General features: G+C 45.0%; 1 protein-coding gene across 2 annotated transcripts; it reads right to left on the bottom strand.

The window, feature by feature from the left end:
* Nucleotides 1-231: 231 nt before the first annotated feature.
* Cox20 (cytochrome c oxidase assembly factor COX20) lies at nucleotides 232-12,101 on the bottom strand. Of its 2 annotated transcripts, none has more exons than NM_001105976.1 (4): nucleotides 4,115-4,402; nucleotides 1,410-1,524; nucleotides 1,257-1,320; nucleotides 232-792 (listed from the first exon to the last, which is right to left on the bottom strand). In NM_001105976.1, exons 1-4 carry the CDS (start codon nucleotides 4,151-4,153, stop codon nucleotides 657-659), a joined length of 354 nt encoding a protein of 117 aa, NP_001099446.1. In that variant the 5' UTR covers nucleotides 4,154-4,402; the 3' UTR covers nucleotides 232-656. The 2 variants fall into 2 exon arrangements, with proteins under 2 accessions (NP_001099446.1, XP_038946461.1); XM_039090533.2 differs by having other exon boundaries at nucleotides 578-792; nucleotides 1,193-1,320; nucleotides 4,115-12,101.
* Nucleotides 12,102-24,840: the final 12,739 nt, after the last annotated feature.

Below are 24,840 nucleotides of genomic sequence, written 5' to 3'. Positions count from 1 at the left end.
TGGTCATGGGATTATAGATCTTTAAAATGGCATGATTCAGGCAAATCAAGGAAACTAAATGCTTTGTGACTCTTTTTATCCAGTTGTGCTGCTGTGAAAATGAACTTTGTAAGTAGTGAAGATGTTACCAGCCAAGAGAGGTCTCTTTCATGGTAAGATATAACTGCACCATGGTAAAGCTGGCAGAATTCCAGTCTCTGGTTTTTCACAGTGACAATGGCTGAGAGCATAAGTGCACTGTCCACAGCTTGTTAAAATACTTGATTGACCTACTACAAACTCAACTTTATCAAGGATGAAATAGTAGGGCTACCAGATGCAAGGCTTCTTAGTGTCCATCGTTAACAGTCTTTCCTGTTGAAGCTTCAATAGACAAAGTCCTAGGCCAGTAATAGATACATATCCCTGCTCAGGTGTGATTTCTCCTTCAATCTGATGTACTTTGTGAACAGATAATGAATCTGACACCTTAGGAAGAGCAGGACCCTGACTCCCATGTGTTTGACATGGCAGTTCTGTGATACATGACAGACATAACTTACTGGCAGTAAACAAAAGGATTTCATGTAGGTAACAATACAGTTGACACACTTGAGTTTAATTTATGGTTGATTCACAAGGAAGCATAGTTGTGGGTTTAAAGCTGATGAAGTCGCTCAGCTGCTGTTACTGCTCTTCGTTTTTCTTTCAGGATCAAGGTGGGTGCTTTCATATAAAATCTTGTTTTTTATTCCTTCTCTGGCAATTCTTTCCTGGATCCTCTGCTTAGCAAAATTATACCTACAGTGGAACCTTATAAGAAAGAAAATGAGTAAGTTACTAGTTCTATATGAATAACCTAAGGAGTGATTATGTAACCAAAATGCTAAAAAGATGACTACTATCCCAAAACTAAATTTAAAGGTATTTTGTCAAAATACAAATACTTTTTATAGCTACATAAGATATAAATTTCTGTCTTAGAGTAAGTATACCTGCTGGAATCTCTTGGGTCTGACTCCCTTTATTTACTCAACTTCATATTTTAATGGAATTCTGCCACTACTGTCAAACATTCAATGGATAATGAGGTTTATGTATTTACAGGGAAAAAAAAAAAGCCCAAACCAAAACAACTGATGGCTCATGCCTTTTTAATCCCAGCACTACTGAGAGAGACCCTGTCTCAATTTGCATGTGCACACATACCCACCCCATATTTATTGAGTGAATGTTGTTACTTCTCCTGACTTTCCTGGAATATCCAGCAAACATACCAGCATCCTAAAGTCACCAGGATAAATCCTCCTACTCCAACATCACAGGATCTTCTAATTCTGCCTATCAAAAACAAGCATGGTCGGCATAAGTTATATTCTGTGTGGGAAACCCATAGTGGACATGTTTTAATTTAAAAAAAATACACTCACTGGTCACCAAGAAATGTCCAAGTCCAGTCACAATAGATCCTAGTGAGCCATACAGTATAGATTCTCGAGCGCATGGAGTGTTCTCAACATCTAAAATACCTAGGAGCTTGAAGGGCTAGGATAAAATGAACAAGAAAATAGTTCATGGCAACATGGATCCCCACTCCATTTTTAATTAACACTAAACTTTACCAGTCAGCTAACTTGTGTGTTGAATCTGCCACTTTGGGATTTATTTACTCCAGCATTTGAATCTAGTGAACATAGTAATTAACCTCTAGCATGAAGTGACCAGTCTTCCAAGGACATGTCACTCAGCCAGTCATAGATGGGGGTCAAAACAGACTTTATTTCATTCTGTTCATGTGAGTCTTAGACATCTGGTGGTTTTGAGTGTAATGTAATCCCAGCAATCAGGAAACCACAGCAAGAAGATTGCTGTGAATTGGAGGTCAGACTGACTGAGCTCTGAAAGTCTGAGAAGCAAGACTACACACAACTGTGTAACAACATGTGTGAAAAGAAGCCATCCTCTATTGGATCCCAGCCCTGGAAAACAAATGTTTTCTACAGTGCCACTCAGTACAGCTAGAGGATTATTGCATAAGAAATGGAACCTATACTGGTGGGGAATGGAGTAAAAGACTTCAGATCCTGTTAAAGATAGGGTAGAACTGCACTTCCCTTAGCTCAAGAATCTGCTTGAAGATAACATGTAACTTGGTTTTCATTAAAGTACAATTCTTTCCCAGATGACTTGTTTTTCTTGTTTATATCACACACCCTGCTTTTGGATGGCTCAATACAACAGGACACATTGTGTGCTGTTGGTTTTTCACATAAATAAGCTACAGGTCTACTGGGGAACTCCCTGGAGGCATGGGGACCCTCTCTGGAAATGACTTGCTATGGCCTATTAGCATCTAGTCCATGATGAACTATGGACACATTCTGCCACAAGACGGGATGCCAAAGGGATTTCTGATGTTAATGAAAGCAGTCTGTACCACCTATATTCTTGCCTAGTTCAGACAGCTATAAATCTTTCCTTGTGAATGGCAAATGATTACACCTTTCTCCTTGGATGTTTCCAAAGCAGTCTGTGCTGGCTATCTGAGTGCCTGGGTTATATCCAATCATGCATGGTGGCTCTGACTGCAGTTCCAGAGAACACCAGGACACAAATGTTTAAGAGTACAAAACAAGGATGGAACTTTGTGATCCTATTGCAAAAGGAGACCTGGCTGGCATTAAACCTTTCGAGCCTCCAGTGGCAAGTTCCCCATCAATGTTCCCAGAGCCTGTTCTGTATTTAACCAGTCTTCCCTCCTAAAGGACTGCTATTTCATTTGAAAGGATTAAGTTCTGTAAGTTATCTGTGTAGGTCCCTGGCTTGGGCAGGTCTGTCACAAGGGTTTCAAGAAGGAAAGTGGTAAGCACCTTTACCCTCTGATCCAGCTTCTACATTGTTTTTGCAAACTACCACTTTTCTGTTCCCTTTTATGGAAAGACTACTGATATTACCTAGATGCCCCTCCTTTTACTTAAAGGTTAATTTAGTGCCTACATGCTCATGGCCACTATTTAGGTCATTATGCTTAGATTCCATCTCACTGGGAATCTCAGCAATTGTTTGGTATAGTTTACAGTAAATGTCTCTTGGCTTGCTAATCCACTGGCCTGGGGATTTGGCAGCAATGTTCCAGTAGCAGTGTCCCTCCTTTAATGGATTTAGTTTTGCCTTGTGGCTTGCTATTCCAACTGAATACCATTTATTCGACTCCCCATTGGTGAGATTTAAATTGTATTCATATGCTTATTTACTCATTTTGTAAATTAAAAGTATTTTCAAATCGTTTCTTTTGCTTCCAAAGTCTGTTTTTTCTGAGGTTTTCTTTGTAGCCCTGGCTATCCTGGAACTCTGGTGCTGGTTTAAAGGTGTGCTCCACCCCAAATCTTAACAGCCTTATTTTTCAGTTAAAGAGCAGAACTCCAGTGTTTTATCTTTGTCAAATATAAAGGAACCTCAATAAAGAGGATTGTCAAATCCACGTGCAGTTGTTTCACCAAGTCTAGATGAGATACGAAGCAAACCACTATATTTGACTTTCCTTGTAGTGCTACCAAGTTTTCATTTGATCTGATGATATATTGTGGACACTTTACCGTGACACCTTCCTGTAGCCATTCTATTAGGCATAGTTCATGGCCAAATTAGTTTTATCCCGGCTACCTTAAGTGAATGAAATTAGACTATTCCATTACCCAAGTAGGATGTCAGCTTCATGGAGAATGGAGGCTTTTATCTTTTTTGATAAGAGGCCGAACTGCAGTACATAATGAACAAATCTACCATACCTGTGAATGTGCGCTCTTGTAAGGAAATGGATTGACATTATCTGGCCCAGAACTATTAACCCCTGCCTCAGCCTTCTAGTGTGGAGATTGCTGGCATGCGCCACCACGCCCAGCTCTCGATTTCTCATGGCCCTTCTATTAGTCCTTTCTAACAAGTACAGTGTATGCTAGGTTTGGATCAGTCGCCCTTTTCTGATCCTGCGGGCCTGCCTGCTCTTCGCTACTTTAACTGGCAATTTAGACATCTGGGATATGAGGACTAGACCTCGCGGCCATGCGGATAGGTCTAGGAAACCGAGTCGCCCTACTGCGCATCTTTCCCCCGCGTGCCCCACGGCGAACATTACCTTTTTCTCCGGCTCGTGGGGCTCCGAGGCGGCAGCCATGGGTGCAAGTAGTCGCTACCGCCCCGCCCAGGCCCGCGACGGAAGCAGTACGGGCTCCGCCCACCCTCCCTCACGGCGGCGGCCATCTTAGGGAGCGATCCTGGGGCCGTCCCGAAGCCCGCCGTGGCCCCCTCTTTTGTTCCTTGGAACCAACCACACTGTTTTTCCAACCCCGCAACAGACCATCAGGAATGGAACACAAGAGGAGACAACCTAGAGAAGCTCCACCGGTTCCTGTCTCGCAGGCGGGGCGGCCCGAGACAAGGAGCATCGAGAAACTTCGCTTCCCTTCAGCCCCTCCTCCACCTTAACCGCCATTTCCAACCGTTGTGCGCGTTCCCGTGCTGGGCGCGGGGCGCGCGCCGAGGGCGGAGCCGGGACCGCGCGTCCGGCGCTGCTTTGTCCTCCGAGAGGGCGGGAGTCCGGGCTTGACGGTCCCCGCATTGCCGGAAGTCGCCTGGCGCTGTTTCCGCGGGCCTTGTCCCCTACGTGTCCTTTGTCCTGGCTTTGGTGACCTTGACAACCTGCATCCCCAGCCTCAGTCCCTCGCGGCGATCTCCAAGCGCCCGGCGGGCAAGCCCACGCCCCTCCCCCTCCGGCCCTCAGATTTAGAACGTTAAAAATAGCTCGCCGCTCGCGCGGAGGAGACCCAGGACAAAATGGAGGCGGCCGCTATCTAAGGGGCATGCGTCAGGCGGCAAGTGCCTTCCTTCGGGAGGGAGGCCGTGGGGTGACGCGACGGTGACAGAGCGGGAAGGAGCCCAGAACGTGTGTGTCGCTTGGGCCCAAGTTTCAGCCAGTTCAGCAGGCGGTGGCGACTCCGTTTTCGGGTTAATGTCCTGGGTCCGGCCTTTTGCCTTTCTTTGTTTACCTCTGTATTTCCCGATTTGGTCTCTTCGGTTCCAAACGGCCCTTCCCCGGAAAATGTCCAGGCCTGTCATTGTGCAGAGTCATGCTGGTTTTAATGTAGCGTGCTGCACACTCCTTGCCCGATAGTGTTAGCCGGGAGGGTCTCATCTTAACTACCATGCCGACTGTTTACTGTGTCATACTTCATGTTCATTAACTGCTTTCCGCCAATCCCACGGGGTAAAGGTGATCTATATTTCTCCTTATGTGTAATAGGGTTTTTTTGTTTTTTGTTTTTTTAAGGAAACTGAACAGTTAGAATAGGACTAGAAAGGGAATCTTGACAGTTTGGAATGCTCTGCTGAAATTCTTGGCCAGCCAGGCTTTGCATTCTTACTGGAAGGTAATATTTAAGGCAGTAATATTCCATAAAGGAGAGGAATTTTTTTGCATCCTTAATTGCCGTATAAAGGACGTAACGGGAAAAGTACCGAGAAAATAACGTTGCCATTTTATTTGTGACTGAGACGTTGCTAGGGTATACTGAGTTGGAGGACAATTCACTTGTTTGAAAAATGTCCTCATGGATTCGCTGAAGTTTCTTAATTTAACAAAAATTGAATATTCAGTTTTTTTCTTTTAACAGTTAATAGTGAAAAGTAACAAGCTCACTGTTGCCCCTTCTCCCTGAAGTTGTGGATGAAAAAAACCAATTTCACCTTAAAAGGAATAGAGTTTATTCTGCACTAAAATGTGAGTGACCATGACCTATGAACAGATTTCAGCCTGCCCCCAACATAAAACTGTTAGAGTTTTATGAATTTTATGTGGTGAAAAAGAGATAAGACACTTCAATTTATAGAATGTCTCTGGCTATAGGCCTTAGATTTCATCTGATAACATTCTTAGTCTTTGGGATTGGCGGAAACTAGTGTTCTGTTTGTACATTCTGGAAGGACAGTCACAAGGAAAGATGCTAAGCAGAAGTGGGCAATGAGAGGTTATCTGGAAGGCTCTGGAGAGCCCAAGATAATTTTAGCCTCAGGCTTCAGCATTCCAGGCCTCTGCTATCACAGAAGAATCAGCCTTGTAGAACTTTTAACTCAGCATTGGGTGAGTGGGTGTGTGGCTTTCCCCTCCTAGGAACTAGAGTTAACAAAGGAGTTAACCGTTGTGGTTTTCCAAACTTTTCCTTTTTCTTAATTAAAATTATTATGCACATTCATTTTGCAGTCGTTTAAAATAATACTGGATGTGGACGTGTTGGCTCTCACCTAAAAGCCCAGCATTCAGGTTGAAAGAGTAGGTTTCTTGTGACTTCAAGGCCAGCTACAAAGTGAGACTCTGTCTCAGAAAAATTGATAAATAGTAACAATGGAGGGTTTGAGAGTAGAACTCAGTGGATGAAGAATGTTTACCGAGTATACCCAAGACCTTGTTTTGATTTGATACCCAGAACTGTTAATACATACACAGACACAAAAAATTTTAAACCTACCAGAATACATGTAGTAAAAACTATAGCCTCCAATCTATTATATAATCTTTTTTACATTAACTTGATATGATCAGAATGGGCCTGGCCATCAGTGGCGCTCTCTTTTCTACCTGTGTGAGCACCTGGAGATTTGCTCCTTTCAGTGGTCATACTGATCCCCAACCTTTTTGCTGCTGAATGACATTTCTTTACAAAGCTGCAGTTTTCTACTAATCCAAAGGAAAAGCTCCAGTGAACATCTTGAGCACATGGTAAGGATTTCTGTAGAATAGGTTTCTAGAGGAGGGAGCCTGCCCAAAAGCCTTGGACATGCTAACACTTTGTTAGATCTTGGTAATTGTCCTCTCAAAAATATTACCTGTGTGGGTCCCATGAATTAACATGAGTGTGACTTTTCTCACTGCTTTTTAGAACTGCCTTATATAATGTTTTGACAGTTTCTGAATCTGATGGAAGAAAAATGGGGTCTTGCTGCTTTAAACTTCCCTATTGCCAGTATAACTGAGTTCTTTCAAATGTTACTTTGTGTCTTAATCCTTTTATGACCTTTATGTGTGTGGGTGTGTTCTACAGTTTAGGAGTGGAGATCAGAAGATAACTTGTAAGGGTCCTTCTGTCCTGTTATAGGTTATCTGAAGAGAAAAGCTCCCAAAAGGCCTGACTAAGTTGAACGGAGTCTTTATTAACCTCAGGCTGGACTGCTCCAAGCAGATTATTGGGAAGCATTGTGGAACTCCAGTTGGTTTGATTTTTTAAAGGGAAAAACCAATGCAATTGTGGCATATACAGAAAGCAAGTATTGCTTACAGGAGTGGAGAGATAACAGTTTAATGGTCAGGCAATTAACCTTTAGCTCACGGCCCCATTATGTAGGAATTTGGGGCTGGTCCAGAGACCAGTTTTACCCAAGATAATTTAGCACTTAAAGTATTCTCAGGAATATTTTGATGAGATGTCGTAACTGTGGGTCAGTAGCCTACTACATTTCTGCCACGTGGGTCGCAGGAATTAAATTCAGGTTTTTGGGCAACAGAGTGCTGAGCTGTTCACCAGCCCTGCTTACTTGTTCGGTAAGAGTCAGGTTCAGCATTATGCTGTTGTGAGCCTAAATAAAACGGGGTGCTAGTAGTAGAGCATGCGCTTAGCATGAGTGAAGTCTTGGGTTCCATCCTTAATAGCACAAAGACGAATAATAGTTGTGATTATTTCCTAAATTCGCAGCTCTATTCGTTCAGCTGCTTTGGTGATCTTGCTTTTGGAATTTCTCAGTTATCAGACATTTAACTTCTCCTGTGGAGTCACATCCGCCAGTGTATTCTCTAATAGTTCTTTTGAAGACTTTATTATTTGCAGGAATGTGTGCTTTGTGATGTTAGTACACGTACTGTGGTGTGTGTATGGAAGTCAGGACACCTTGTGGGAGTCAGTGTGTCCTCGCACTGTGTGCTCTAGGGTTTGAACCCAGGCTGTCAGGGTTGGCAGCAATCTCCCTTAACCAGCTAAGCCATGTGGCCAGCCCTTTAGGTAGCTTTGAATTGATAATGTTGCTAGATGTTGAACTCTGGGTTTGGCATTTATTCAGAGGACTTGAAATACATCTTCTGCTTTCCTGAGTTTGAGAGTCGCTGATAAGAGATTGGCGTCTCTGAGTTAACGTACACCTCCTGCTCTTGTAGCTGAGGTGGTATATCTGCTCCTGCCCAGCTTCTCATGTTGTCTCTGCTCTGCATCCTTGACATCTTGACTGTAATGTAGTGTGGGGAAGTCCTTTTCTAGTCATGTTTATTTAAGGTTCTAAATGTATTTCTAGAGAAATAGTCACACAGTAGAAAATTTGTTACAATTTCATTGAATAAATTCTCTATGTCATTATTGTAGGTGTGAGCTCCTAGCTACAGATTCTTAGATTTGATCTCTTGTTCAGAGCCTAGAATGTTTGAACCTTGTGGTCATGATAATTATTTATTTTTCCTTGCTGTTATATTTTTCTTTTTTTGAGACAGGGTTTCTCTGTGTAGCCCTGGCTTTCTTGAAACTCTCTGTAGACCAGGCTGGCCTTGCACTCATATTGATCTATGGATTTAAAGGTGTGTAGCAGGCTGTAGAAACCTTTTGATTGTATGTGATCAGTTTGTCATCTGGGCTTCTTTCCTAGGCCTTTGATGTCCTGTTCAGAAGGTCCTTTCCTGTACCTAGATCTTGAAGCATTTTCCCTAGATTTTCCTTTTAGCAGCTTCAGCCTTTACATTCAAACTGTTGATCCATTTTGGATTGATTTTTATACAGGAATCTGCTCTCATCAATCGATTGGTGGGAGATAGAAATCTACCTCTATTCTTTTACTTGTGAATACCTAGTTTTCCCAGTGCCGTTAGTAAAAGAGTCTATCTTTACTCCAGTGTAAAAAATTAGCTAACTGGGGCTAGAGAGAGGACTCAGCAGTTATGAGCACTTGCTGTTCTCAGGGTCTGACACCCCCCTCTGGCCTCCACAGAGACATCGGTAAACACAAAAATAATCTTTTGAAATATCAGTGGTAAATCGTGTGGATTTATTCTGAATCCTTTATTCTATTCTGTGTATGCCTATACATGTTTCCACACATGTCAGTGTACCCTAGGCAGGGTTGGATGAGGCAGGAGGATTATTGAGATTGAGGCATGTCTGGGCTACAGAATGAGGTTTAGATCAACCTGGGCTGTACAGGAAAGTCTTGTCTTTTAAAAGAGAGCGGGGCGGGGAAGAAAATGAAGTTAAAAGGTTCTAATGTCGATTTAAGTACAGGAGTCAGGAGGGGCATGGTTATTAAGAAAAGAATAGTTGCATACACCCAAGAAGAACAGATTTGAGTAGAGAGAATGGGCATTTAAGTAACTGAACAATAGCGGAACATGATTTTGGTGACTTTTTTTTTTTTTCCATTTTTCTTTTTTTCGGAGCTGGGGACCGAACTCAGGACCTTGTGCTTTACTCTACACTGAGCTAAATCCCCAACCCCTGATTTTGGTGACTTTTTAAAAAAGATTTATTTATTGTATGTATGTATGTATGTGAGTACACTGTCCCTCTCTTCAGACACACCAGAAGAGGGCATCAGATCCCATTACAGATGGTTGTGAGCTACCATGTGGTTGCTGGGATTTGAACTCAGGACCTCTGGAAGAGCAGTCAGGGCTCAACCACTGAGCCATCTCTCCAGCCTTCATTAATATTCTTATTTGAAATATCTCTCAGAAATAAATGCTGAGGAAATGTCTATGTAGTCATCTTCATAGCAATTTTTGTTAGCTATGTAGACATTCTTGGCTCTCTGCAGGCACAACTTAAACTAGATTCTGGGATGAGGGCCTGTTTTTCCCTTCCCGTGGTTCCCTGAGATGGCCAGGTGAGTCAGTTATCTCCATGGACAAAGTATAGTTCCTTTGCAGCTCTTCTTCACTGGCCGTGAGGAGTATCCGCTGGGACAGTGAAAGCAGTGTGAAGATCTAAACACAGCCAGGCATGGTGCCTTCTTCCTGCAGTGCCAGCACTCAAGGGGCCTCCAGCCTGGGCTACATAGCAAGATCCTGTCATAAACCACAAATATCTAGATATAATAATTTGTATTTTACTTACAATTTAAAAAAAAAACTAGTCTAAGACCTGTGTAAAACTATAAAAACAATCTGTTAAAATGAAACAAGATCATTTTAAAATGAGAAACAGGGACATTGCGGATGGAGAGCAGGGTATAACGCGTGGCGTCCCGGATGGATTCCAGAACCAGAAGGTAGATAGGCAGGCCAGCGAAGTAAGTTAGAAGGTAATTTCCAGACGGAGAGCAGCCTCTGTTCTCACTAGCTATTTTAATGTGGATTAGTTCTAGATAGTTTTATTTCAGAAAACCACATAAGCTTCAAGTTGACAGGATAACTTAATGCTGTCCTCCCTCTAGCTTCAGCAGTGAACATTGTGCCTGTTTTATTTTATCTATCTCCATCCCATCCATATATGTGAAAACGTGTGTGTGTGTGTGTGTGTGTGTGTGTGTGTGTGTGTGTGTGTGTGTGTGTGTGGTGGTGTTGAGGCAGGGGCTGTCTGTGAACACTCAGCCAGCAGAGTTGATGAGCCAAGGGAGGCAAGGTGATCTGATTCACCAACACTGAGTGGTCTGTGTTAGTTCAGACTTGGAGTACTGACCCTGAGTGGTGTATGCTAGGTGTATTTAAACACAGCACAATTTGGTGAAATGTTTCCTTCTGATATTAACTCAGTCTTATGTGCACAATAAAGCATAAATAAGCTAAGTAAAGATTGGACAGTTAAGAGAATTGGCTGCTCTTCTAGAGGTCCTGAGTTCAAGTCCCAGCAACCACATGGTGGCTCACAACCATCTGTAATGAGGTCTGGTGCCCCTTTCTGTTGTGCAGGCAAGAATTCTGTATACATAATAAATCTTTTTAAAAAAGATTGGATGTTATGACATCAAAATTTCTTGTAAAGTACATGTGACACCTTCTGTAAAGATGAGCTCTATGGATTGGCTGAGAAAAGCTTACAGTAAGGGTCTGGGGAAGCTAGGCAGAGTTGCTGCAAAGCAGAGGCAGGGGGATCACTGTGAGTTTGAGGCCAGCCTGGTCTACAGGATGAGTTCCAGGACACTTGGGCTGTATAGAGAAACCTTGTCTTGAAAAACCACAGTAAAACAAGCAAGCAAACAGCAAACAAAAAACCCCAACCAAACAAAGCAAAGCTCTGAGGGTCCGGGAAGGATCCTGTGTGGGCTCTGCCACACATAACACAGATCACCTTTAACCCCATGTGCTCACAGCCTTTCTGGCTGGGTAGCAGTCTGCATTCCTTCCCTCGGATGAACAACCCTGTGGGCTAACATTCTGGGTTTTCCTGGTGCTCATCTGTGAGCTCAAAGACCTCAGTGCTGGGCTGGAGAGATGGCTCAGCAGTTAAGAGCACCGACTGCTCTTCCAGAGGTCCTGAGTTCAATTCCCAGCACCCACATGGTGGCTCACAACCATCTGTAAAGAGATCTGATCCCCTCTTCTGGTGTATCTGAAGACAGCTACAATGTACTTATATATAATAAATGAATAAATCTTTAAAAAAAATCACGGGGTTGGGGATTTGGCTCAGTGGCAGAGCGCTTGCCTAGGAAGCGCAAGGCCCTGGGTTCGGTCCCCAGCTCCGAAAAAAAGAACCAAAAAAAAAAAAAATCACATTTATAGCCAGCAATGTGGCACAGGACTTTAATCCCAGCACTCAAAAGGCAGAAGTAGATGGATCTCTGACTTTGAGGCCAGCCTGGTCTACAGAGTAAGTTCCAGGGCAGCCAAGAGAAACCTTGTCTTGAAAAACCAAAACCAACCAAACACAACACAAACAAACAAACAAAAACCCAAACCATTTATTCATTCATTCATTCCCAAGCCTTTCCCCTTCTGTTCTCCATTCATTAAATTCTGAGGTTATGAAATTTTATGAAGTTTTTTTTTTTTTTTCCAGGCTGGAGACATAGCTTAAGTGGTAGAATGCTTGCCCAGCCTGCAAAGGGCTTGGGCTCCGTCTCCAGCACCGAGAGGCAGGGAGGGCATGATGGTGCCTGCCCAAGAGCCCAGCACTTGAGAGATGGAGCAAGAGATTCAGAAATTCAAGGTCATCCTTGACTACAGTGAGTTTGACAATCTCCCTTACCACTGTGAGCACAGATGCAATTGGGCAACAAATTGTGCACCCTCGTGGCCAGTGTGTTTATTACACTGTTTATTGGAAAGCACAACAGCAGTTAAACTCCAGAGAATTTTTGTTACCAAAAGATTCTACAATTAAATGTTTTACGCACATGTGTGTGCTCGAGTGGAATGTGCTATTCAAGTGCCAAGGAGCCAAGACTGAAAGGTGGAGGTCAGAGAACAATCTGAGACAGTTCTCTTCCTCCTTGTGGGTCCCAAGGATAGAATTCAAGTTGTCAGGCTTGACAGGGAGTTTGTTTTCTCATTCCCACTGGCCCCAGATTCTGCAAATTTCTATATAGACTATTTTTAAGTTTTTGTTGTTGTTTTAAAATAAAGCGCAGATGCAGATAATTGCACACAACCAAATATATAGTTTGATAGGTCCTCTTATGAAAAATACTCTTGTAATTACCACCTGGGCCAAGAAATACAGTTTGACAGCCTGGGAGAGGACAGTGCTCCATGCAACCATAGGGCAGCAGCTATGCAATTAACAAATGTACCTAAAACTCCTGAACCAGTGGTCACCATGCAGAAGGGAGCACCTTCCAGAGGCTCAGGACTAGATGTGGCCAGCAGCTGAGACAGTGAGACTCCAGCAAGACTGAACTGCTATCAGGCACGGGGAGGAGGGGGAAGAGGAGAGGAAAAGCATCCCCTATGAACTGCTGACAAACCGGCCAACTCCAGAAACGCCCGAGGAAAAGGCTAAGAGATGGCAAGGGGATGGCAGACTCAGAGGCACGGGCTCCATGGAGAGACTGTTGTCAGTTGCCTGGGACTCTAGGAGATGACCTGTTCCTCGGGGATATTTTTCCTGCCTGTGCTGAGAGTGGAAGGTTTGCAGGGATTGGTGAGTCTCTGGCTGACCTTACACCTCATCCAGGTAAGACTACTTACGTTGGTTAACCATTTCAGCCCTTTTCGTGCACATCTGTTGAACTGACCTATAACCGTGTCAGCCCCTGACAGCATTGTTTTCCAAGTCTCGGAAGCTGCTAAACCCAGGCAGCCCACAGCTTTTGGATACCGTTGTTGATAATCCAGTGCTGAATGAAAATGTAGGGACACTAAACCCAAGTGCTCTGCATTTTTGGGATTCACCTTGAGGAGCTCACCAAGCAGTTGCTTCACACTGGGTGAGCTGAAGCTCCCTCCCCCACCTAGTGCCACATCGAGACTGCAGATCAGCAGCAGAGGCTCTCCACATGTGTCAGGTTGCCCAGCTGGACCTCGGTGGCCACCAAAAGCATCTCCAGAATCCCGATGTCTCTGCCTTAATTAGAAGATTAATTGTCCTACCAGCATTGTCCAACTCAACCTAAGTGATGTCATGCTAAAGATTCTGTGTGATGGTTTGTCCAAGACCCCTATAGGCTTAGATATTTGAACACTCGGTTCCCAGTCAGCATTGGGGAAGTGGCCCAGTCTTGCTGCAGGAAGGTGCATCACTTGGTACAGGTTTTGAGAGCTCATTGTGTCGTCCCACTTCCAGCTCACTCTCTTCACTTCCTACTTAAGGCTGAAGATGAGATCTCAGCTTGCTCCAGATGCTTGCTATCCTGCTGTCCCCACCATTATGGACTCTAAACCCCTGCAAGTGTAAGGCAAACTAAACTTTCCTATAAGTTGCCTTGGTTATGTGTTATTCAAGCAGTAGAATGCTAACTCATACAGGCTGCTTTCCAGAATTCTCCAAGCCCAGCTACCTGCAACGTTCATGATGCAGCAAATTGCTCCTGTAAATCCAGCATTCCCAGGCCAGCTTAGGCACCAGGGTGAGCCAGCAGCTTTTAGGGTATGGAGTGCAGAATTGTAAAAGCCTGTTGTTTAGGAAATGTATGCACAGGGTGTGGCCTCCTCCTCTTTTGATGCAAATGTAGGAACGGTTACAATCAATAAAGCACTTGGCTTTATTGTATCAATAAAAGTGATAAAACACTTTTACTACTGGCTTTCCCCTACCCTTCATTATACCTGTTCTTAGAGAACCACCCGAGGGAACACACTCGTGCCCCCACTCTGTGTGTGTGTGTGTGTGTGTGTGTGTGTGTGTGTGTGTGTGTCAGAGTTTTTCTTGATTGCATTACATCTTGGCTTTTAAGACAGAGCTTCTCACTGAACCTGGAGCTCACTGAGTCGGTGAGGTTGCTGGCTGGCCAAAAAGCCCTGCATCTTACTGTGTCTGCCTCCCCAGCACTAGGATTACTGTCTTGGTGCTGCTGCCCAAGTTGGGGTGGAACCCAGATCTTCCTGCTTGTGAGACAAAGGTCCTACTGCCTGAGCCGTCTCCCTAGTCTTTCCTGCCTGTGTTGTGTCATTAAGAGTTCAAAATTTAGGGGTTGGGGATTTAGCTCAGTGGTAGAGCGCTTGCCTAGCAAGCGCAAGGCCCTGGGTTCGGTCCCCAGCTCCGAAAAAAAAAGAAAAAAGAAAAAAAAAAGTTCAAAATTTAGGTAAACCTATATTTCCAAAATGTTTAGGCCGATTGTGGTGGTAATGGAGAGAGAGAGAGAGAGAGAGAGAGAGAGAGAGAGAGAGAGAGAGAGAGAGAGAGAGAGAGAGAGACTGGGTAACCCTGGCTGTCCTGGAACTGGTTCTGTAGACCAGACTGGCCTTGAACTCAGAGACCCACCTGCCTCTGTTTCCTGAGTGCTGGGACTAAGGCATGTGCCACCACTGCCTGGCTTTTTCTAAGCAGGGTTAATCTGAAGGTGCCTTTTAAGCTTTAGGCCCCAGAATCCTGCATTAGGCAAGGACGTCTGGTTCTGCGTTTCTAACTTGCTATGCACTTGTAGGTCCTGTGTTTGTGTGTGATGAGCTTTCCCAGTGACTTGCTTTGTCTTAGGAAAATGGCATTTGACTGGTCAGAAGGCTGGAGAGATGGATTCGAATGGACACTGTCGCTTTGACACTGAGGTGATTTTTATACTACTCTAGAGACAAGCACTCTAAGTTCTTTGTAACGTGGTCCTTCACAGCGATCCTTAACTGCCCCGGAGGTTGCCAGACCTGGAGAGCCCTGGAAAGAGCAGCTCAGTCTTTAGGGCAGCCGCTCACCTGGGAAGCAGGAACCTGTTCCACAAAGCCTCAGAGCAGTAGCCACTGGCTTTGTGCTGACGTTTTAAAGACTTGAGTGTTTATCTTCTTTAATAATACAATATGTATGTGGATTTCTGGTTGGACAAAGGATTTTTTCAGTCTGGAAATAACATCAAGAAGTGAGAGACACTGTGGCTCCAAATAAATGGGAAACACGCTGGATCAAAATGGCTGCCATGATAATAAAAATAAAACACACAGACATCTTCATTCTGGGGCCAGCAAATGGCTCAGTGGGTAAACGCGCTTGTCACCAGCTTTGATGACCTAACGGCTCCTTCAAATTATTCTCTGACCTCCATATGTGTGGTATATCACAGATATATCTCCCCTCATACTCGAACACACGATTCAGGACCTGGGTCCCTCCTACCAACCACCTTTACACGGGTTCTGGGGATTGAACTCAGGGTGCCAAACCTTTTATCTGCTGAGCCATGTCCCTGGACCCTGAGCCTTTTACTCATGTTAGGCACAGGGAGGCTGGAAGACAGCTTTCGAGAGTTAGTCCTTTCCCACCTTGGGGGTCCTGTGATGATACAGACCATTAGGCTCGGCAGCAAGTCCCTTTACTCCTTCAGCCATCTCACCAGCCAGTCATACGTCATTGATTGATTGATTTTAAGTATGTCTGTGTGTGTGTGTGTGTGTGTGTGTGTGTGTGTGTGTGTGTGTGTACATGTGCACACAGTGCCCACAAAGGCCAGAAGAGGGCAGAAGAGGGCATCAGATCTTCTGGAACTGGAATTACAGATGGTTGGGCGCTGCCATGTGAGTCCTGGGAATCGAACATGGGTCCTTGGCAAAACCAGCCAGTGCTCTTAACTGCCAAACCATTTCTCCAGCCCCATAGGCATTTCTTCCAGTAGCATGAGTTACTTTAAAAACAAAACAAAACAAACAAAAAAATACACAAAACATTGGTACATAGAAAAAATTCAGATTTTTTTTCTTTTTTCTTTTTTTTTTTTAAAGTTTTTTTTTTAAGATTTATTTATTTATAAGTACACTGTAGCTGTCTTCAGACACACCAGGAGAGGGCATCAGATCTCATTACAGATGGTTGTGAGCCACCATGTGGTTGCTGGGATTTGAACTCAGGACCTCTGGAAGAGCAGTCAGTGCTCCTAACCGCTGAGCCATCTCTCCAGCCCCAGATTTTTTTTCTTAAAAATTTCATACACACAGAAGAGCTAGACTTAAGTCAAGGACTGCTTATTAAAAGTCAATTTTTTAGGGGCTGGAGAGATGGCTCAGAGGTTAAGAGCACTGTCTGCTCTTCCAGAGGTCCTGAGTTCAATTCCCAGCAACCACGTGGTGGCTCACAACCATCTGTAATGAGATCTGGTGCCCTCTTCTGGCCTGCAGGTGTACATGCAGGCAGAAAGCTGTATGATGTATACATAATAAATGTTTTTAAAAAAAATAAGTCAAGTTTTTAAACCTGTCATTCCTACTGTGGTTTGAATGAGAATGTCTCCCACAGGCTCAGTATAATATGGATGCATGGTCCCCAGCTGGTGGGACAGTTTGGGGATGCTTGGGCTTGTGTGACAGAGGAAGTATGTTACTGAGGTGGGCTTTGAGAGCTTAAGGCCTACTCTTCATTTGCTCTCGATATACGCCAGCTATGTCTGCTTCCTGCTTCCTGCTTCCTCCCACCAGAATGGTGATTGTGCACTTGCCCATCTGGGGCCTTAAGGCTAAATAAATCCTTCCTCCTATAAGGTGCCTTAGTCACGGTGTCATCCCACAGCTATAGAAAAGTAACTAAAACATCGGTCAATGCCGGCTGGTGAGATGGCTCAGCAGGTGAAGGTCTTCACTGCCGAACTTGATGACTTGAATTCAGTCCCCAGGACCCATGTGGTGGAAAAAGAGAACACAGCATGCTCTCCCCGCACATGTTATGTCACATGTGCATCCAATACACACAAAATAAAACATAATATAAAAAATGTGGTAAGAGACACAGTAATACGAAGTGCCCATATCTGCTCAGATTTCAGGGCTGGTTTGAAACAGTTACAGGAAAGATCACTCCTTGGTATCCTAGGAGTGAGAACAGATGCACTGAGATCACCGGTTACTTATTAGAGACAGGGAGGGGAGGGCCAGGCTGGACTGACTTCTGGATGCCTTCCCATGCTTAGACACACACACACACACACACACACACACACACACACACACACACACACAAACTCTCACACACAGATACACACACAGACTCACACACACTCACTCACATACACAGACACACACACACAAACTCACAGACACACTCACTCACATACACAGACACACACACTCACACACACATACACACACTCACACTCATATATACTCAGACACACTCACATACACAGACACACACACTCACACATAAACTCACACACATACATACACAGACAGACACTCACATACACACTCACACACACAAACTCTCACACACAGATACACAGACACACACACACACACACACACACACACACACACACACACACACTTCTTTTCCTAGGTTCAGCCATGGACTATTTACCAACATGCTGGAGAAATGTGCAATTGTTGCTTCTACTTTTGTAATCCTGTTTTAAAATAAAACAAATTCATAAAAATACCACAAAATGAAAACGCCCTAACCCCTAACCCCTCCCCTGGTATTCCCTCCATTTCTACTTACATTATTTAGTGACCTGGATTCCTTTGAAAATTCTGAGGTCCAAAGTGGCTAAACAGCTTGTCTGAGGTCAGCAAGGTGAGCCCACACCCACAGCACAGCTACACGAGTGGGCTCCACCCACACCCACAGCGTTGCTACATGAGTGGGTTCCACTTGCTGCTCTTTGGAATGGATCTTGGAATTTCCATGTAATCTAATATTTTTAACAGCACAGTGTTTATATGTTCTGCAGTAACTCATATATGCAAACAATACATTCTGATGATGTGCACCTCCAACTCACTCCTCCTATCCCTGCCTGGGAGCCCCAACTCATCCGTTTCTGCCAAGGACCCCCTATAGGCCCCTCCCCCTAAGGTCCCTCCCCGGTAGACACCTCCCCCAAACGCTCCCACTTCCTATCCTCACCTTAATTTTAATTCATTACTTGAGTTTTGGTTTTCTGAGACAGTGCTTCTGCGTGTAGCCCTGGCTGTCCTAGAGCTCAATCTGTAGACCAGGCTGGGCTTGAATTCAAGAGACCCACCTGCCTCTGCCTCTTGAATGCTGAGATTAAAGGTCCGCACCGCCACTGTCCAGACTTATTTTTACTTTTTTTTTTTTTTTAAGATTTGTTTTATTTATTCCATGTATGTAAGTACACTGTTGCTGTCTTCAGACACACCTGAAAGGGACATCGGATCCCATTATGGATGGTTGTGAGCCACCATGTGGTTGCTGGGATTTGAACTCAGGACCTCTGGAAGAGCTGTCAGTGCTCTTAACCGCTGACCCATCTCTCCAGCCCTTATTTTTACTTTTTTAAAAAGTAATAATCTGGTAAATCCAGTCAGTGCTGCCTGCTGACTGATGCTGATGGCCAATGCTGTCAGAGCATTGGCCAATCTTGTCACCTTGGTCTTGGTTACAATAAGTTCCTAAGCACAACAGGTGTGTCGTGTCTGGAGGACAGTCCCTCACAGCACTGCTGTCGGTCCCTCAGCTCTTACGTTCTTCCCCCTCTTCTGTGCTGTTCCTAATCCCGGGGGGTGGGGGTGGGTACATCTTGGAATAGATGTCCCATTTAGGAATGCGCACTCAAAAGCCTTATTCTCAGCTCTTTGGCTAGTTATGGGTCTTGCTACTACTAACCACTGTGGAGAGAATCTCACTGGCCAAAGCCAAGGATAACACCAATCTATTGGTATAAGCATAAATTTTTCTGAAGCATTTGACATGTCATTCAGTAAAACAATAGTAGTGGGTTCTCTCTGGCCATGGACTTCAAATTTTAATTATGTGGATATGTGTGTGCTGGACTGATTTTGTACACATGTGTGCAAGGTCCAAAGAGATCAGGGGATGGGAGAAGATGTCCTGGAGCTGGAGTTATGGGTGGATGTGAGACACCTGACACGGTGCTGGGATTTGAGATCAGGTCTCCCCCAAGTGCACTACGTAACTGCGGAGCCATTTCTCCAGCCCTAAGCCACGGGCTTTTGACCAGGTTTACAACACTGGGCCTGATTGCCTTCCTTCCGTCCAAATGTCATTAGTTACCCTGCCACAGCCTTCATGCCCAGATTGCATGAGTGCTAGGTACCCCTTTCCTGGACACCATTGCTGTCCTTTATTCCCCCAGTGGGCTGCACATCAACTTCTAGTATCACGGAAACTAACCTGGAACTCACTCAAATCCTTCGACCTCCGCCTCTGCCTCTGCCGTGCTGGAATTAAGGGTGTGCACCACCATACCCAGGAAGTTCATTTCCTTCTCCTCTTTTCTCCTCTTCCTCCTCCTTTTTCTTCTTTTCTCTCCTCCTCCTCCTCCTCTTCCTCCTTCTCCTCTCCCTCTTCTTTTTGGTTTTTCAATAGGGTTTCTCTCTGTGACCTTCTTGGCCTTAAACTTGAGATCTGTCTGCCTCTGCCTCCTGAGGGCCAGGATTAAAGACGTATACCACCGCCCCCAGAAAACTCTTCCTAATTTTAAAGTTATATATTTAAATTATCCTACAAAATAGTGGGATTCCACAGATCCCTTGGTGTCTTGTTTTATTTTTGTTTTGGTACGGGGTCCTGCTGTGCGCCCTGGATGGACTCAGACTCGAAGGAACCTGCCTGCCTCTGCATCCCAAGTGTACGTGGGACTTTTCTACAGCCTGAGTTTTTGTTTACTCTTCTAACCCCTCCTCTACACTTTATATTAAATTTTATTTAAAAAGAAAAAAAAGGACGTGGAGGTCGCTTCTGTTACAGGAGTCTTGTTTTCGCCTATTTCGCCACCAGGTGGCGCCACAGCACACTTACCCATTGCTTCTTCAGTTGATGAATTCCTAATTTACTAAAGATGGGGCAAATTCAGTTACTTAAAAACAAAGAACTTGTATTTAGTTTCATCATGAAACCCCAAAGAGACCAGAGAATATAATGAAGATTAAAAAGAAAAGGAATAAAAAACATTGATCAGGTGCAGGGGGAGACATTTGAAAACTGGAGAAATGGAAATGTGTGTGTGTGTGTGTGTGTGTGTGTGTGTGTCCCTTTGCTTTGTAAGGTTCACTTAAAAACACCAAGAAGACGTGTAGTTTTCTTTGCCATGATCCTTCCCCAGAGATTCCATCATGGTTTTCAAATGTTATTGATTTAAAATTTTAATCTCAATGGTAACAATGAGGAGGCAGGCAGATCATTATGAGTTCAAGGTCTGTCTGGTCTACACAGAGTTCCAAGCTAGCCAGGAGAACATAGTGAGACACTGTCTCTAAAACAAACAAACAAACAAACAAACAAACAAACAAACAAACGACCTCTTGGGCAATGCTTTTGGATCACTAAAGTATGTGGATTTAATTCAGAAGAGAGTCCTTTAGAAGAAGGTACAGACAAGTTCTGCTAGTCTTCTGTGGAGATTAAAAAAAAATCCTTTCGTGAACAGATCTACAGGGCAGTTTAGGGTCAAGGGTCAAACGAGTTTTCAGGCTGAGTGCTGTGCTCCAGGCTCTGAGATGGACAGCTTCCGGGCTTAAGGGCCATCTTCGCCATCCTCAGCTACAGAAGCCAAGCTGTGTCTCAGGCCAGTGACAGCCTTGGCAGAGTCCCGGAGGCTGATTTGGGCTCTTCATTCTCTCAGGTCCTCCAGTAAGCATATGGGGGTTGGATACAGGCTCAGCACCTTTGCTGTGCAATGGCCGACGGGAGCGTGGAGGACTTGCCGGAAAGACCAGAGAGAGTTGGGGGGTGGGGGGGAGGAACCGGTTTTCACCTTGAGCACTTGACGTGTGGTTTAGCGCTTGCCTGAGTTTCCTCCGGTGTAAGCATCAGCAAAGGTAGGATTGTTGAGAGGACAGATGATACACTCTGGGATGAGTCTACTGTAGGAACACTGCACGCTTGATGTACATGGGCAGCCTTGAGCCCAGAGCCGTGCTGGCCGAGGGACTGCAAAAGGACTCTTGGCCTGCTAAGCAAACCTGCCCATTTGGTTTCAAGGGAATTTGTTTAGTACTACAGCATGGGAGACGAGAGGCAGGGTAGGCTGGGGAGGTAGGGGCGTGCATGGATGCGTGGGTATGTGCATGTGTGCGTGCGTGCGTGCGTGAATGCATTGTGAGGGCACATCGATGTAGCTATTACTCCACCTCATCATCTGAGAATGGGTTCTATGTCCCTTGGAATCATTTAATTTGCCCTCCAAGGCTGTCCTTTCCTGGAGACTTGGCTCACCTCACATCAGGTAGCTCCCCCGCTGCCTGTGTGTTGGCTGAACTGTCTCCCTGTATGATGTGTCTCTGATCATGAAAGACACCCTCCGTGCTGTCCCCGTGTCTGTTACCACGTTCCCATCTGCCGTCCCACCTTCCCACTGTGACACCTGTGCAGGCTAGAGTGGGATTGGCTGTCCTTGACTTGTTTGGTGGCTAAGCTTGGTCCGACAGGATTTAGATACTATGGAAGCCTACCTTTAGGCAGGCCTGTTGTCTTAGTCAGGGTTCTCTAGAGTCACAGAACTTACGGGTACTCTCTATATAGTAAGAGAATTGGTTGATGACTTAGTCTGTAGTCCAATTCCCCAACAATGATCAGCAGCGGCTGTGAATGGAAGTCCAAGGAGCTAGCGGTGGCTCAGTCCCAGGAGGCAGGCAGGCAGGCAAAAAAGAGAGACTCTTCCTTCTTTCAATGTCTTTATGTAAACCTCCAGCAGAAGCTGTGTCCCAGATTAAAGTGTGTTCTACGGGCGCCTGGGTCTGGGATTGCTTTGTCTCAGGTGACCTTGAACTCAAGGGATCTCCTTGCCTTAAGCTCCTGGGATTCATAGCCACTCTGCCTCAAGATCTCCACACAATCATCCAGGTCAGAAACTTGTATCTCCCAGACTCAAGATCAGGATCACAGGTGAGCCTTCCAATTCTGAATTGCAGTTCATTCCAGATAGAGTCAAGTTGACAACCAGGAATAGCCACTACAATCCACCCCTTGTCAACTTGACACAAATATCTCATGTCCACCAGAAACAATAACAAGGTCAGGAATACGCCTAACATGATATAACTATTTCTCGTACAATCGCAAACACATTTGTAAATTTACAGTGGTGCAATGTCCCTCCTGGACCCATGGATTCTGGCTATGGGAGAAACTGCACCACACATTGGATGCTGATTCAAAGCATAGCCTGCCTTCCGAAGAACTTTGCCCCAGCTTAAAAAAAAAACCCAAAAACAAACAAACAAACAAACAAAAAAACCCACCACAGAATCTTCACAATCAAAATAGCAACAGCCCTGATAAGAGTCTTTAATCTCCCCTCTGAAATTTCATAAGCCAGGCCTCCATCTTCTGCACTGTTCTCAACATTTATCTTCCAAGCTCCTACAGAAGCTTTTAACATTCCAATGGCTCTTCTAGCCCAAAGTTCCAAAGTCCTTCCACAGTCCTCTCCCAAACATGGTCAGGTTGTCACAGGAATACCCCACTTCTGGTACCAATGTGCCTTAGTCAGGGTTCCTATTCCTGTACAAACATCACGGCCAAGAAGCAAGTTGGGGAGGAAAGGGTTTATTCAGCTTACACTTCCACATTGCTGTTCATCACCAAAGGAAGTCAGGACTGGAACTCAAGCAGGGCAGGAAGCAGGAGCTGATGCAGAGGCCATGGAGGGATGTTACTTACTGGCTTGCTTCCCCTGACTTGCTCAGCTTGCTTTCTTATAGAACCCAAGATCACCAGCCCAGGGACAGCACCACCCACAGTGGGCTAGGCCCTCTTCCCTTGATCACTAATTGAGAAAATGCCTTACAGCTGGGTCTCATGGAGGCATTTCCTCAAGGGAGGCTCCTTTCTCTGTGACGACTCCAGCTTGTGTCAAGTTGATACTCACAACCAGCCAGTACGCCTGTGAAGGTGTTCCAGAGGGTTTAATTGAGGAGGGAAGACCCCCTCTAAAGAGTAGGCAGTATCGTCCCTCCACTGGGGTCCCAGACAAAATAAAAAGGAGGCGCTCAGCTGAGCACCCACGGTCGTCTCTGTTTCCTGGCCATAGACGGAGATGCCAACATACAGCCCCCTGCCGTTATGGACTGTGCTCTTAAAATGGCAGCCAAAGCAAACCATCCCTTCCTTCCTTTCAAGTCGCTTTCTTTAGGCGTTTAGTCAGCGATGAAGACAGTAGCCAACACTGGGTAAGACCAATACTGGGTCATGGGAGGTCCCCTAACCTCTCTTGGGTTTGGGTTCACTGATCTGTAGAAATTGGGATCATTTCCTATCAAATTACTAAAGTGTTCAAATATGTCTGAAGGTGTTCTGTAAACCGAAATCTCTAAGGAATGGTACTGCTTTAACCTTGCAGAGATAAGGCAATGACTGAATTGTGTCCTGAGTGGAAGACTGAATAATAACATCATTACCAGAGGCAGCCTTCCTAGACCAGACTCCCATACACACCAAGCCGAGAAGAAAGAGATAGAGGAACAGGTTAAAGTTCACTGCTGGAAACCATGTGTTTTATATCGCCCTCGAGGGGGTGGGGTTGCATGCGCTCACACAGGCAAGAAAGAGACTATAACTCAGCTTTCCCCATCCGAGCTTTTGATGTGCGGGTGTGATTCATGAGCTGTGACGCACATGTTACAGCCCTTAGCGGAGCCTCACTAATAGTAATTCTTTTAACAGGGGTGAGGTGAAGCTGATAGGTTACACGAGGCTCCTCTTAAGTGTAGACTTCTGGGAATTGGAACTTGGTTTTGCTCTGTCTCCCCGGCTGGCCTTGGCCTGGCTTACATTTCAGCGTCCTGAGTGACTGAAGGTGACCAAAGATAGGATGCTGAACAGGTGCTAGAGAAAGTACAGGCTACTCCTGAGTTTTGATAGGGAATTTACTGACCTCTAACTAAACTTTCCTGCTGTAGAGGCAGGTGGCACACCACAGTGGCAGGACCAGTCCCTGAGATGCCACTCAACTATCTCTGCGTGTGCAAGAGTGTAGGTGTTCATATGATTTTGTGACAGGGTCTCTTAATGTGCCGGGAGCTCCACAAGTAGGCTAACTGAGATTACAAACGCTCGTCACAATGGCTGACTTTTAGAAACATGGCTTCTGGGCCTTACACTGAGGTACTCAGGCTTGCACAGCGGCCAGCAGCGTCATCGCACCAACCCCAGCACGGCTGTTTCTGTATCAACCTGGCATTGCATCAGATGTCCTGAGCTGCCTGGTGTGCACTGCTCCTTTATGGTATCAGCAGTTATATTTTCCATCCAGTATTGTTATTGAATGTGAAGTAATCATATGTCTGAAATTATTTGAGGGCTGGATAGACGCTGCAGTGGTGAAGAACACGTATCGTGGCAT

The sequence above is a fragment of the Rattus norvegicus genome, chromosome 13 (genome assembly GCF_036323735.1).
Source record: "Rattus norvegicus strain BN/NHsdMcwi chromosome 13, GRCr8, whole genome shotgun sequence".
NCBI lineage: Eukaryota > Metazoa > Chordata > Mammalia > Rodentia > Muridae > Rattus > Rattus norvegicus.
The sequence above is the reverse complement of the archived record's forward strand: the minus strand, read 5'-3'. Positions and strand labels throughout refer to the sequence as shown.

Excerpts from the sequence above, each read along its gene's own strand:
- Cox20 (NM_001105976.1), bottom strand. The coding sequence starts at position 4,153 with ATGGCTGCCGCCTCGGAGCCCCACGAGCCGGAGAAAAAG. Across the intron at positions 1,525-4,114 it reads CCCACGAGCCGGAGAAAAAG|CCCTTCAAGCTCCTAGGTAT; the intron begins GTAATGTTCGCC and ends ATTTTATCCTAG. Across the intron at positions 793-1,256 it reads CTGGTGACTTTAGGATGCTG|GTTCCACTGTAGGTATAATT; the intron begins GTATGTTTGCTG and ends CTTTCTTATAAG.